A 15,682-nucleotide genomic window follows, 5' to 3' on the forward strand; every position below is an offset into this window, starting at 1 on the left:
GTGTTGAGTGAAAATCCTATTGTTGACGAGAGCATTTAAGGTGAATTGTAGAAAGGAGTTATTGTTGTTGGAAGAATAAAATCCTATTGTTGAGTTGAAATAAACTTACACTGGTGTCAGAAGTGGGATATTATCGACAATGGAGAACCTACAGCAGATCCTGCAAGCCATCGCAGAAATGAAAGCAGAAATGAACATGCACATTAGTGAAGTAAAAGATAACATGAACAAGCACATCAGTGAGGTTAAGAACGACATAAGTGATTTGAAAACGGAGATGAAAAGTGACATAAGTGAAGTGAAAACGGAGATGAAAAGTGACATAAGAGGAGTGAAAGATGACGTCACTACGCAAATTGAAAGCGTTTCGGCCCAAGTAGATGGAATTGTCGCCATCGTGAAAGACGAACTTAAGGCCGATTTGGATAAACTAAACCAGAATTTTACAACTATAAACGAGACAGTAGCCGAGTTGAGACAGGATGTAGACCATTTTGACGGCAAAATACGCGATCTCGAGCGTCGTCAAGAGCAGACGAGCGAGTTGCTGGACAAGACGAGTGAGGTGATGGACCAACACGCTGAGGAAAACAAGCGCATTCTCGCGTTGGTGGATCGCCAGGCTAGAGAACTGAAACAGATAATTGCCGAGGAAGTTCAACGGGCCGTGGAAAGATCGGCGACAGAATGGAGGACCTCATATAGTGGCCCTGCAGAACTATCACCTTCAGTGAGACATTCGAACGTCAAGACGCCGAAATTCGACGGTACGACGTCTTGGGCGATATTCCGTCGCCAGTTCGAGGCCATCGCAGAGCACAATGGGTGGACGCCAGCAGAGAAAACCACTCAGCTGCTGGCCGCACTTCAGGGACTGGCGTCGGAGATTCTTCACAGAGTTCCAGAAGATGGGACAGCCGCTGAAATAATGACGGCCCTGGAGGGACGTTATGGTGACCATCAACTTGCGGCAGCATTCAGGACCCAACTGAAAACGAGGGTCCAACAGTCAGGCGAGTCTCTGCAAGAATTTGCGATGGCGGTGGAACAACTGGCCCATAAGGCCCTCAGGGGCCTACCTAATGATTTCATCACTGGAGAGGCGGCCTACACCTTTGGCAGCGGAGTTCGAGACCCGGAAATAAGACAACAGCTACTCCTGGCAGAGCATCGCACCATCAACGCAGCTCTGACGGTGGCCCTCAGGATGGAGGCGGCCAAGTCGGCGGCGGGAGTCTCAACACCGCACTGGATCAGGAGCGTCACGGTGACGGATGCTGGGGGGCGCCAACAGAAAGCCACCCGAGCGGCAGAGACGAGGAGCGCCCACCTGCTGGTCCTGTGGCAGACTGGGACACTTGAGAAGTGACTGTGACCAATCTGGCCACAGGCGGGAGAGAGAGGTGGCCGACGTCGAGGAGCGCCAGCAGTCAACGGAGCGGCGGAGACGACGGGCGCCCACCTGCTGGTCCTGTGGCAGACTGGGACACTTGAAAAGGGATGCGACCGATCCGGCCACAGGCAGGAGAGAGAGGTGGCCGACGTCGAGGAGCGCCAACAGTCAACGGAGCGGCGGAGACGACGGGTGCCCACCTGCTGGTCCTGCGGGAGACTGGCACACCTGAGAAGGGACTGCGACCGATCTGGCCACAGGCAGGAGAGAGAGGTGGCCGACGTCGAGGAGCGCCAACAGTCAACGGAGCGGCGGAAACGACGGTCGCCCACCTGCTGGTTCTGCAGGAGACCGGGACACCTAAGGAGGGACTGCGACCACTCTGGCCACCGGCAGGAGAGAGAGGTGGCTGACACTGAGAGGAGCCAACAGTCGCCTGAGCAACGGGGACTACGGGAGCCCACCTGCTGGTCCTGCGGTGAACCTGGGCACTTGCGGAAGAGTTGCGACCGACCTGGCTACAGTCAGGAGAGAGAGGGGGCCGATGCTAGGAGGAGCACGTCGGCGCCATCATCACCGTCCCCTCGGCTCGTCCTGAAACCGGTCGACAGAAGATGCGACAAAGGGCTGATTGCTGAAGGACGGATAAGAGGCAGTCCATGCAGAGTACTGGTGGACACCGGGGCGATGCTCACTATCGCCAGACCAGACGTCGTGCGTGGCCTACCTGGGAGGACGCCGCTGCGCCAATACGAGCTACGGACTGCTTCAGGAGAGAGCTTGCCCATCCAGAGAGAGGTCTTCCTGGACCTGACCTTGGGGGAAGAGGAAACTGGAGATGTGGGTATTCGTCGCCAACATCACCGAGGACGTCGTCCTGGGACTCGACGCCATGCGGTTACTCGATGCGACGATGGACGTCCGGCGCCGTATACTCCGTCTTGGTCGGGATGAAGTGTTCCTGATGGACGCCGAAGACCAACCCGTGGCCAGCGAGTTCTCCTTGGAGGGCCAAGGGGAAAAGCAAGATGGCGCCCACGCAGTACGAGTATCGCTGCCCAGCCAAGCCAAGGATGGGGTGGCGCCACCATAAGGAGGGAGCAGCCGGAGTACCCCAAACGTTGGACCGACTAGCGGCCTACCAAGGGACTGCCCGAGACGAGCAGTCCTAAGGAGGGAGCAATGTGACAGCGACGTGAGATTCGAAATCACGACCAGCGTCCCGCAAGAGAGCAGATCGCGCGTGAGCCGACACGGCTCCACAGAGCACTGAGGGACGGCGCGCGGCGGAGAGAAGAGAGGGGGTGTATTACGTCAACGCGACGAGGGGAGAGTGCGCGCGCAGCTGCTATTTGCAGAGTGAAGGAGGGACGGACCCTCCCGAATCTTCTAGAGAAGTCCGTCCGAAGAGCAGCAGCGTGCGAGATAATTCGAGAAGTCGTACTTTCCAGAAACTGTGGTGTGAGTATAAATTACGCGCGCAAGTGAACGCGAAGCAGTTTTCAGTTGATTAGTCAGTCAGTCAGTGAGTAAGCCAGAGCAAGCAAGCCAGTCTTGTGTACCGGAGTTCGACTCGAGTGTGCGTCCGCGACTGTGTCAGCATCCGAAGGCCTGAGTTCGAGTGCAGTGGACCGCAGTTGGAGGGACCTGAGTTCGAGTGCAGTGGACCGCAGTTGGTGGGACCTGAGTTCGAGTACAGTGAACTGTCTCTGAAGGTCTGTGGTTCGAGATACTGTGAACTCGAGTGACTGAGCTAGAAGAACTGTGAACTGAGAACTGATAGTTCTGATTTGTAAATAGTGCTTTGTAAATATTAGTTAAGATTAACAGTTCATTGTTGTTCGTAATAGTCCAAGTAAATTGTCATTGATGTCAGTGGAGTGCTATAACGAATACTGTGTTGAGTGAAAATCCTATTGTTGACGAGAGCATTTAAGGTGAATTGTAGAAAGGAGTTATTGTTGTTGGAAGAATAAAATCCTATTGTTGAGTTGAAATAAACTTACACTGGTGTCAGAAGTGGGATATTATCGACAATGGAGAACCTACAGCAGATCCTGCAAGCCATCGCAGAAATGAAAGCAGAAATGAACATGCACATTAGTGAAGTAAAAGATAACATGAACAAGCACATCAGTGAGGTTAAGAACGACATAAGTGATTTGAAAACGGAGATGAAAAGTGACATAAGTGAAGTGAAAACGGAGATGAAAAGTGACATAAGAGGAGTGAAAGATGACGTCACTACGCAAATTGAAAGCGTTTCGGCCCAAGTAGATGGAATTGTCGCCATCGTGAAAGACGAACTTAAGGCCGATTTGGATAAACTAAACCAGAATTTTACAACTATAAACGAGACAGTAGCCGAGTTGAGACAGGATGTAGACCATTTTGACGGCAAAATACGCGATCTCGAGCGTCGTCAAGAGCAGACGAGCGAGTTGCTGGACAAGACGAGTGAGGTGATGGACCAACACGCTGAGGAAAACAAGCGCATTCTCGCGTTGGTGGATCGCCAGGCTAGAGAACTGAAACAGATAATTGCCGAGGAAGTTCAACGGGCCGTGGAAAGATCGGCGACAGAATGGAGGACCTCATATAGTGGCCCTGCAGAACTATCACCTTCAGTGAGACATTCGAACGTCAAGACGCCGAAATTCGACGGTACGACGTCTTGGGCGATATTCCGTCGCCAGTTCGAGGCCATCGCAGAGCACAATGGGTGGACGCCAGCAGAGAAAACCACTCAGCTGCTGGCCGCACTTCAGGGACTGGCGTCGGAGATTCTTCACAGAGTTCCAGAAGATGGGACAGCCGCTGAAATAATGACGGCCCTGGAGGGACGTTATGGTGACCATCAACTTGCGGCAGCATTCAGGACCCAACTGAAAACGAGGGTCCAACAGTCAGGCGAGTCTCTGCAAGAATTTGCGATGGCGGTGGAACAACTGGCCCATAAGGCCCTCAGGGGCCTACCTAATGATTTCATCACTGGAGAGGCGGCCTACACCTTTGGCAGCGGAGTTCGAGACCCGGAAATAAGACAACAGCTACTCCTGGCAGAGCATCGCACCATCAACGCAGCTCTGACGGTGGCCCTCAGGATGGAGGCGGCCAAGTCGGCGGCGGGAGTCTCAACACCGCACTGGATCAGGAGCGTCACGGTGACGGATGCTGGGGGGCGCCAACAGAAAGCCACCCGAGCGGCAGAGACGAGGAGCGCCCACCTGCTGGTCCTGTGGCAGACTGGGACACTTGAGAAGTGACTGTGACCAATCTGGCCACAGGCGGGAGAGAGAGGTGGCCGACGTCGAGGAGCGCCAGCAGTCAACGGAGCGGCGGAGACGACGGGCGCCCACCTGCTGGTCCTGTGGCAGACTGGGACACTTGAAAAGGGATGCGACCGATCCGGCCACAGGCAGGAGAGAGAGGTGGCCGACGTCGAGGAGCGCCAACAGTCAACGGAGCGGCGGAGACGACGGGTGCCCACCTGCTGGTCCTGCGGGAGACTGGCACACCTGAGAAGGGACTGCGACCGATCTGGCCACAGGCAGGAGAGAGAGGTGGCCGACGTCGAGGAGCGCCAACAGTCAACGGAGCGGCGGAAACGACGGTCGCCCACCTGCTGGTTCTGCAGGAGACCGGGACACCTAAGGAGGGACTGCGACCACTCTGGCCACCGGCAGGAGAGAGAGGTGGCTGACACTGAGAGGAGCCAACAGTCGCCTGAGCAACGGGGACTACGGGAGCCCACCTGCTGGTCCTGCGGTGAACCTGGGCACTTGCGGAAGAGTTGCGACCGACCTGGCTACAGTCAGGAGAGAGAGGGGGCCGATGCTAGGAGGAGCACGTCGGCGCCATCATCACCGTCCCCTCGGCTCGTCCTGAAACCGGTCGACAGAAGATGCGACAAAGGGCTGATTGCTGAAGGACGGATAAGAGGCAGTCCATGCAGAGTACTGGTGGACACCGGGGCGATGCTCACTATCGCCAGACCAGACGTCGTGCGTGGCCTACCTGGGAGGACGCCGCTGCGCCAATACGAGCTACGGACTGCTTCAGGAGAGAGCTTGCCCATCCAGAGAGAGGTCTTCCTGGACCTGACCTTGGGGGAAGAGGAAACTGGAGATGTGGGTATTCGTCGCCAACATCACCGAGGACGTCGTCCTGGGACTCGACGCCATGCGGTTACTCGATGCGACGATGGACGTCCGGCGCCGTATACTCCGTCTTGGTCGGGATGAAGTGTTCCTGATGGACGCCGAAGACCAACCCGTGGCCAGCGAGTTCTCCTTGGAGGGCCAAGGGGAAAAGCAAGATGGCGCCCACGCAGTACGAGTATCGCTGCCCAGCCAAGCCAAGGATGGGGTGGCGCCACCATAAGGAGGGAGCAGCCGGAGTACCCCAAACGTTGGACCGACTAGCGGCCTACCAAGGGACTGCCCGAGACGAGCAGTCCTAAGGAGGGAGCAATGTGACAGCGACGTGAGATTCGAAATCACGACCAGCGTCCCGCAAGAGAGCAGATCGCGCGTGAGCCGACACGGCTCCACAGAGCACTGAGGGACGGCGCGCGGCGGAGAGAAGAGAGGGGGTGTATTACGTCAACGCGACGAGGGGAGAGTGCGCGCGCAGCTGCTATTTGCGGAGTGAAGGAGGGACGGACCCTCCGAATCTTCTAGAGAAGTCCGTCCGAAGAGCAGCAGCGTGCGAGATAATTCGAGAAGTCGTACTTTCCAGAAACTGTGGTGTGAGTATAAATTACGCGCGCAAGTGAACGCGAAGCAGTTTTCAGTTGATTAGTCAGCCAGTCAGTGAGTAAGCCAGAGCAAGCAAGCCAGTCTTGTGTACCAGAGTTCGACTCGAGTGTGCGTCCACGACTGTGTCAGCATCCGAAGGCCTGAGTTCGAGTGCAGTGGACCACAGTTGGAGGGACCTGAGTTCGAGTGCAGTGGACCGCAGTTGGTGGGACCTGAGTTCGAGTACAGTGAACTGTCTCTGAAGGTCTGTGGTTCGAGATACTGTGAACTCGAGTGACTGAGCTAGAAGAACTGTGAACTGAGAACTGATAGTTCTGATTTGTAAATAGTGCTTTGTAAATATTAGTTAAGATTAACAGTTCATTGTTCGTAATAGTCCAAGTAAATTGCCATTGCCGTCAGTGGAGTGCTATAGCGAATACTGTGTTGAGTGAAAATCCTATTGTTGACGAGAGCGTTTAAGGTGAATTGTAGAAAGGAGTTATTGTTGTTGGAAGAATAAAATCCTATTGTTGAGTTGAAATAAACTTACAATAGTAATCAAACATTCTATTCACTTGGGAATTTTCATTTTTCCTAACAAAAATTTTGCAGTCTTTAACCCAAGTGAATTTGTAACCTTTTTCTCTGGCAGTAAGTTTAGTCTTGTTGAACAGATTTTTCATGAACAGCGTAAGATGATCCGAAGCTGTGACCAAACCAGGCTGGAATTGTTGACAAATTGTTTGAGTTGGAAGGCCGAATCCTGCTTACTAAATGAGATAAAAAAAAATATAATTTCAAAATATCATCTCAAAAAACAACAGTGATGGGATTTAAAGGCAAAGAACACACAGGAACTAAAACAATAATTTAAAATAATGCAATTCAAAACAAGTGAATACTTTAAAAATTCTTGGACTGTAATCTTTCATATACTGTATTTTCCATAGTGATAAAGATAACAGATTACTATAAAAGAATATCAAAAAGTTGTTGGTATAATAGACAAGTATCCTGCTGAGGAATAAACAATAATAAAGTTTTATAAAAGAATGTCATTAACAGTTCTGTTACATGGATCGAAAGTGTGGAAGTTAACAAAACAACATGCAAGAAAAATGGAATTCACGGAAATGAGAATATTTAGACTTCTGGCTGGATTCAGACTCTTAGACTATAAATAAACGATGAAATAGACAAAACTAAAAACAGAAAACATTACAGATATTACAAATAGGCCTACATACCGACACAGACGGTTCACACACATAACAGGAACAGTTACTAATATAAAACCATTTAAAAAGTTTAATTTATTATTATTATTATTATTATTATTATTATTATTATTATTATTATTATTATTATTATTATTATTATTACTATTATTCCTTGTTAAAGCAATGTTCACGTATGCATTACATATTACAATGGAGCATCATGAACGTGTAATAGAAAAATCACGAGAAATCTTGTATATAATGAACCAATACTCTAAACTCGTAACAACAATACATGGTCGTCTGCTACCTAAATTGCAATATGTCAGGAGTGTACCTACAGGTTCTCCTTGTGGAACCAAGTGTTGCATGGTACAAAAAAATAGTAAGCACTCCCCTAAATCCCTCTTATTGATAATGGATCTCTTATTTTCAATTACCGCAAAACATTAATCTTTGTTAAAGCAAAAAGAAACCACAGATTAAGAAATCTTAGAGATGAGTTCAAGGGAAAGTATATTGTAACATCACAAATCTATCATTACCTCACAAATGCACGAACGAACTTTATTCACATGAACAGATATACCTTCTGTACTCAAGTAGGTTTTATATTTAATATTCTATGAACTGTAAAAACTGAAATAATGATAACAAGAAACCAATTATTGAATCTACTATATTCCTTGCAAGAGGGCTATTCCATGCCAATACAGAACAGACACCGAAATAAGTGACCTCTAATATACGAGTCAAATGAAAATTTAAGTCAATAGAAAATATATCTCTCCATTTGTAAATAGTGTGAAGAAAGAAGAAATTACTATAATAGAAAAAAAGTAAGTATGCCGGTTAACGGATGTGTAATATATCTTAGCAGAACATTTTTGTATGGATAATTTTAAATGTAACTATGTCAAACAGAAAACCTGGAGCCACCAATAATTACATAATACTGACAACAATAAATCTATATACACATTGTAACTCAGATACTTCCAAATATTTAATGTTATGCGTGTAAATAAAGACAACAAAATAACAATAATAGGCTGAAATTACAATAAGCAAACTATCTAACAATTTATACAACAAATATACTAACTTGTAAGATCTGCAAATTGCGTTGCTCCATATCTTGCAGTGCCTTGTTCAGTTCTTTGAAGATGCTCTACTTTCTTCATGTTTGCTCGATAAATATGAAAACGGTGTTTATATTCACCTTCATCTGCATAGTGTTTATTATATTTTTTCATAAATTTTTTGAACATACCGATGTGAATATCATGGCTGCCACCACCAATTCGTGATTTCTGTTACAGAAGATATCAATTCAAAATTTATATTTGAATTTAGAAGTTATTTAAGCAAAGTTTTATAATTCATAACCAACAGTAGGCCTACTTACCCTCTTCATTCTGTGTTGTGGTGTTGAATGACAAGAAATGTTCTTCACTTCACGTTGGTTGAGCCATTCTCTCTCCCATATTTGAACATTACAAATTTGATTATTCTTAAAAAAAAAAACAATTAGGAAAACATTAATTTAAAATTATGGTAATATGAAGAGGTTTCATATACAAAGGTAAGAGTGTTTCAATTACCGTAAAATGGGGTGAATAGGGACAGCATTGTGGAAAAAGTTATTTCGGACAATAATTACTATAAAATATGGGGTAAACACGTAACAGACATTTCTAATCCTGGGATTGTTTGTTATGTTATATGCCTGTCGATTATTTCGAATTTCGATGTATTTGCTGCTGGCAGGCATGTTAAGTTACGTACGTTTTTCAAAGTACACATATAATGGGAAACTTCTACTGCGAATTAATTCTTATTTCTTGACTATAGCTGAAACCACAATCAGGTAAGGTAATTATATAGTTGTTTTTGAGCCTATGTGAATGAAATAATATGATTAAAAGTTAATAATAACATTATCTTTTGAACAACAGGTTTAAAACTGTCATTCATATTGTTTTCTTGGGGTGAATAGGGACATCATGGACAGACAATACAAAAGTAATCCAAGAGGAAAATGCCACAAGCCTGTCCTGCAGGATGTATTGGTAAAGGTTTTAGATGTTATAAAACGATTAATGTCTCTTCGAAATGCAGCAGAGAGATATGGAGTCTCAAAATCCGCACTCCAGAGATATGACAAATTAAGTCCAGATGAGCTGAACATTCAAAAAAGGAAAGAGGCTAAACAACTCTAACCCCGAATTGTAAGACAATGCTTGTAAAAGCATTTTAAAATGTTCAGAGTGGGGATACCCAATGAGCTCCTTTCACATATGTTCAGAGTTCACAAAGGCTGGAATTTATCCTCTCAATGAAAATCAAATTTTAAAAATGTTGCCAAATGGAGAAGATGAAGCAGATGACATCAATGACAGCTTAACACAGTTCCTGAAAGAGCTGAGATATGGGAAAGAAAACCAACAGAGCAAACCTGGAAGGAAGGGGAAACTTAATGCACTAGCAGGCAGGAGTGTTCGAGCACATGATTTAACAGAAGAAACCAATGAAACCTGTAGTGATGAGAGTACTAGTGAAACAGGAAAACTTGAATCAGAGTGATACTAATGTCAGGGAAACAGTTCCCATTTCACAATATATTCAAATCGGAGAATGAGTGAAAGTTGCAATCAACAGCTCTAAGGGAACACTACAACACTTCATTGGGACAGTTGTAAAGATAATAAAGGAAGGTCCAACTTATGAGGGATCATTTCTCTGACAATCTTCAAAGAACTATAATATATACATGTTCCCCACATAGAGAACATATCAGAATTTGACCAATCTGATGTAGTACAGATTTTGAAAGAGCCAACAATCAGGAGGGGTAGACATGTCTTTAAGTAGGTATTAATGATTTCATGTTCATAAAATGGTAGTTGTATTTTTAAAAAGGATTCTTATGTCCCTATTATCCCCTGTACATGTTTGAATAGGAACAAACAATATTTTTATAGCATTGTCCCTAATGACCCCATTTTTGGGGTGAATAGAACAGTTTGGAAGCAGAGTAAACAAGAAACAGTCTATTAATACTCTATGTTTCAAAATAAAGTAAAAAATAAACATAGTTTACAATATTACTAGATTTATATATGAAAGACGTAAAAAACTGTCCCTATTCACCCCATTTTACGGTATTAATTTTAATGTACCTCATATTAATAAATCTAGATTTTCAGCATCAAGACCCTGATTTGTAGGATTTAAAGACTCACATTTATCTTTCCGAAGCATATTTTAAGATTTCGTAGTTTTTTAAATTTTATTTAGGATTTAAAGTATATTAGATATAAAATGAAAAGAAAGTGTACAAAGTTGTTGTTGTTTTCCAATGCCAGGCGTTTGACAATAAAGCCATTTGACCTCTTGCACTCCAATATTTTTCAAAGATATTATCATGACTAGCCACTGAAGCACAGATTTTGAGGTGTTCCGAATCCATTTCTTGGTTTGAGTTGCACAATGGGCAGTTTGGGGACTGATATATTCGAATTCTATGCAGGTGTTTGGCCAAACAATCATGGCCTGTTGCCAATCTAAATGCAGCCACAGACGATTTTCGTGGTAAATCGGGAATTAACTGTGGATTTTGATACAGAGAGTACCATTTTTTCCCTTGGGATTGAGTTATCAAATTTTGTTTGTTGAAGTCTAAGTATGTAGATTTAATAAATCTCTTCACAGAGTAATACGTAGATTTAGTAACAGGTCTGTAAGTAGCAGTGCTGCCCTTCTTTGCTAAAGCATCCGCATTCTCGTTTCCCAGGACTCCACAATGGGATGGTATCCATTGGAATACAATTCTTTTATTGAGTGATAATAATTGAGAGAGCATTTTAGTTATTTCTGCTGTTTGAGATGAAGGTGTGTGTTTAGAGACGATTGATAGAATAGCTGCTTTGGAGTCTGACAATATAACTGCATTCCTAAATTTATTGATGTGGCATAGAAGATTCCTGAGACTTTCCCTTATTGCAATGATTTCACCATCAAAACTTGTTGTTCCATATCCAAGAGATCTATAAAGTGAGAAGAGACAGCACGTAACACCTGCACCGGCACCTTGTTCTCTGGAGATCAAGGATCCGTCGGTGTATAAATGAAGCCAGTTTTGTGGAGGGTACCTAATATTAATTGTCTCTAAAGACAATTGTTTGAGTATTTCAGTGTTTACTTCTGATTTCAGTATTTCTTCTGCTAAATTTAGATTATATTCTATATTTAATAGAGTTAAAGGGTTTGGTTTAATTTGTAAGTTTTCTTTTAAATTCGGGATATTGATTTTCTGTTTTAATTCTTGAACAATGGATATGAAAATTTTTTGAGTTTTCAACCTACAAAGAGGACTGTATGAATGCCAATTGTTACCTGGTAATCTCATAAGTTTTTCATATTGAATCAGTGCTTTTTCTTCTATTGTCATTTTGATGCTGTTAATATTAGTGAGGAATCTCATAGAATCTATTGGCGTTGTTTTGATTCCACCAGTAATGAGTCTGAGAGCTTGGTTTTGAACATATTCTATGTCGTTTATGAAAGGTGAAGTAATTAAAATTTCTCCACAGTATGTCAGCACTGGCTGTATAAACATTTTGTATGTAGTGTTCAAAGTATTCCTAGAGCATCCCCATTTCTTTCCTGCTAGTCTTTTTAGAAGGGAGAATCTTTTACGAGCTTTTTCAGAAATGTATTTCAAATGGTTGCTCCATGTTAACTTACTATCGAAAATAACTCCAAGATATTTGAATTCATAAGTCCTAGGAAGGTGTTGGCCATTGTATTGGATATTGAATTCTCTTTCTTTTTTACCGAGTGAAAATATTTGGTAGTTACTTTTGCTTAAATTGAGTGTCATCAAATTTGATGTATTCCATTCATGTAGTTGATTTAGAGCTTTAAGAGCAGAATTTTTAATTTTGTCTCTATGTCTGTAAGATCCGGAAGTCCACAAAACTATATCATCTGCAAATAGTGCTGTTTTCATGTTTGATTCCTCTAATAGGGAGGGTAAGTCATTTATATAAATATTGAATAAAGTTGTGCTGAGGACAGCGCCCTGAGGTAGACCTCGATATGTTTGTCTGTAACTAGAAAGTGAGTTATTGAATTTAGTGGCAATGAATCTTTGACTAAGGAATTCTGATATCCATCTGAACATATTGCTGGAGATACCTAATTTCTGGAGTTTTAGTAATAATTTATTTCTCCAAACAGAGTCATATGCTAACTGAAAGTCAATAAATATTGCCAAGGTATCTTCTTTCTTGTTAAAACTGTACAAAGTTAGGTTATGTTAATGTACTGTGGTAGAATACCACATATTTAAGCTAATAATTTCACACCTCCTAATATCAGAACCCTGTAATATTGTTACGATATTCACTCCAATCATGTAATACTTTTCAAATAGCAAGAAAATATTGCGTAATGAATTAATTATACTACATTCTAACCAAATATAATACTTTTCGATTGGCAATGTGCAAGTAAATACATGGACAGACTGCTAGATAGAAAAATAAGTCAATAAATAGGAATGTAAATAATAACTAAATATATAAGTAAACATTATATATATATATATATATATATATATATATATATATATATAGTTTGACAACTTCAAGTGAAACTCCGTAAAACACGCAAACTTCTGGAATCTCTGTCTTTCTTTTTCTCTCTCCCTTGACCCCCATCATTCAGTCACCAATCCCCTGTAAGTATCTGAGAGGGTGTGTGTGGGCATCGCGACCAATAGAAGAAACAGTCTCCAATATTACCACAATAACGGATTGCTCATTTTTGCCTCGACTGTCGACTAGGAAGGTTCCATTATGCTAGCATTGCCGGCTAGCAGGTTTGACAAACTGTGAGTGGACCTGCAAGTACAATACAACTGCGATCACAATGTTACCGATTTCAGTCTAGCTGATTGTGAGTTGTGTTGTGTCCGTGCGTGTGTGTATAAAGGTTCCTAAGCTACAGTATTATCAGATATTTAATTCACACCGATGGAGACAGGCAAGAATAAAGTTGTATATAGTGAAGGAAGAAGTATTGTTGCCAAGGTAATTGAGTTTTTGGATGCTGAGAAGAACAGGAATTCAATTAATTTTCCACTGCGTCAAGCAACAAAACGAGCTGCGACAGCAACTGGAAAATTGGAATCAGTCATTAAAAAATTAGAAGAGAAACGAAAATAGCCGACAGTAACCAAACCAAATTATCCACAATGGGTAAAGACAGAAAAGTATGAAAAATATAGTGGATAACATGGATAGATGCAAGGAGAAAAATACAAGAGTACTACACACTAAAATGAAGTACCTACATTAAAGAAACTCCACGCTACAGAGCAAGATGAAATAGGTTATAAAGTTAGTCAAGAGCACCTCAGACGAGTGTTGCATATTCTATATTAATAATATACTAATTCTATAATAATAATATCCCTGTTACTAAATGTGGCAACGCTGAGGTCATAGTGCTCTCTCCCTTCCTCCCGTGCTTTCTCACTTGCTCACCCCAAGACAGCCAGCGCTCACGTACTAACTCGGTCAGGGTTTCAGTTCGATTTGTCAACCTATAGTTACATGTAACCTGTCAGTTCTTCTGTGGTAAAACATTCTTCATGGCATGTTTCGCATCTAATGGCTCCTTTTCTGCAAATTTCTTCTTGAAACATATTTTCCCTTGTAATCTTATCTTCATTTTCTAGATCAGAAGCGATTCCAGTGTTGACATGCTTAATGTAGACCTGAATTCTGCTTGATTCTTTCTCACAACACTGAAAACTCTTTTTTGTGTTGTGAGGCACATTTAGTACATCAAATATATTACATAATGTTTTATATTTTACTTGACCACTTTCATTTCTAAGATGAGCAATCACTGATAATTTTCAATTCTTCTTCGAGTTTGTCATGTTCACTTTCATTCAGAAAATTTCGGTATCTCTGAATAAAATATTCAATCAATCAATCAATCAATCATCTTAATGTATCCAGCTGTTTGTTGACACCATAATGTCTACTATAGTCCACTGTAGTCATTTCAGTTCTTGTTTTTCATGAGAAATGAGGGGTACTTTGATTGGTGTTCATTGTAGATGCCTGTTGCTAGTAGCCAGAGTTGGGGTGTAGTCAATATATACTGCAGGGCTGTGTCTTCTGCAACTGGTACTGATATTTTAATTTACTTCTTTCGTGGTTTATGGATTTACAGTATAGAAGAGTGTGTTCCAGATCTTCATCATGATTACTACACCACAGACAAATAGGAGTATCAGAAAGGTGAAATCGGTGTAGGTACAATTGTGTGACAATGTGACCTGTTCTGGCTCTCGTTAAAAAATATTTGAACATGTCTGGGCAAGTTTTTGTACATTTCCAGGTCATTTGGTTCCTTATGTACGGACTGTAAAATTTTTCCTTTGTCAGAAGAGAGCCGAGTGTTGATCTATAGGTTTGTAAAATGAGAGTTTACTGAAGCAAAAGCACTGGATAGAGATATCACTTGAAGAGGTCTTGGTTGCAAGTGAGATAAATATTAAACATTTTTCTGTGTGAAATACCTACAAATCTGCATACTGAAGAAATTCATCCTCAAGTGAAAATTTCTTTAGAATCTTGCTTACAAACTGTCATGTAAAATTATCTAACATACTTATAAAACATCTGTTCATCACATTCATTCTATTTTAAGTATATCCTAGCTTTCTGCTGTTTCCTCTTTTTGAATTCAACACTAGAAATATATCTGAATCAGAAAGAAGAGAAGATGGCTTAACAAATCTGACAAATAGGTCAGTATGAAGACCAAAAAGTTTTCTTAATAGAAGATGTGTAGCTGAAGCATCTTGTTGCAGAAACAAGTTTACAGAATTAAAAACAGGAACTGTACTCTACGGAAATAGCAGTACAATTTAGTGTGTGGATCATGTAAGAAAGTTCTCAAAGTTTCAAACTGCTTAGTAGTCTCATTTTTCTGTTGAGGTCCACTACAAAATAGAGGTGTCAAAGTTTCTCATTGCTCAAGAAGAGAGAGCCAACGAGTATTAACACTTCAGATATTGTGGAACTCTGTACCACACAAAGCCTGCTATGCCTTCAAAGCATTCTATCTTCTGGAACTTTTCCCTAAATATAAAATTTTTTAACCAAAATGTTTACATTTACTGGCAATTGGAGAGCTGTTTCTTCAACAGTAAGGTGTATAAAATGATATGAACAAACCAAAATACTGAAAGATGAATGCTTCTATTTTACGATTCTGGCAACACCTTTCATCATTAACTG

At 42.6% G+C, this 15,682-nt stretch overlaps 1 protein-coding gene across 10 annotated transcripts in view; it reads right to left on the minus strand.

Moving 5' to 3' along the window:
- Nucleotides 1-15,682, minus strand: part of LOC138700159 (uncharacterized) — a 356,318-nt gene that overhangs the window by 156,841 nt on the left and 183,795 nt on the right. For all 10 annotated transcript variants that reach the window (XR_011332264.1, XR_011332263.1, XM_069826557.1 and 7 more), the window contains 2 exons: nucleotides 8,764-8,868; nucleotides 8,461-8,668 (listed from right to left, as the gene is read on the minus strand). Coding sequence is in view for 8 of the 10 variants with exons in the window: in XM_069826557.1 (XP_069682658.1) it covers nucleotides 8,461-8,668; nucleotides 8,764-8,868 (313 nt within the window). In the remaining 2 variants the exon portion in view is untranslated. The remainder of the gene's footprint in view (nucleotides 1-8,460; nucleotides 8,669-8,763; nucleotides 8,869-15,682) is intronic.

This window comes from Periplaneta americana, chromosome 5 (genome assembly GCF_040183065.1).
Source record: "Periplaneta americana isolate PAMFEO1 chromosome 5, P.americana_PAMFEO1_priV1, whole genome shotgun sequence".
In the NCBI taxonomy this organism is placed as follows: domain Eukaryota; kingdom Metazoa; phylum Arthropoda; class Insecta; order Blattodea; family Blattidae; genus Periplaneta; species Periplaneta americana.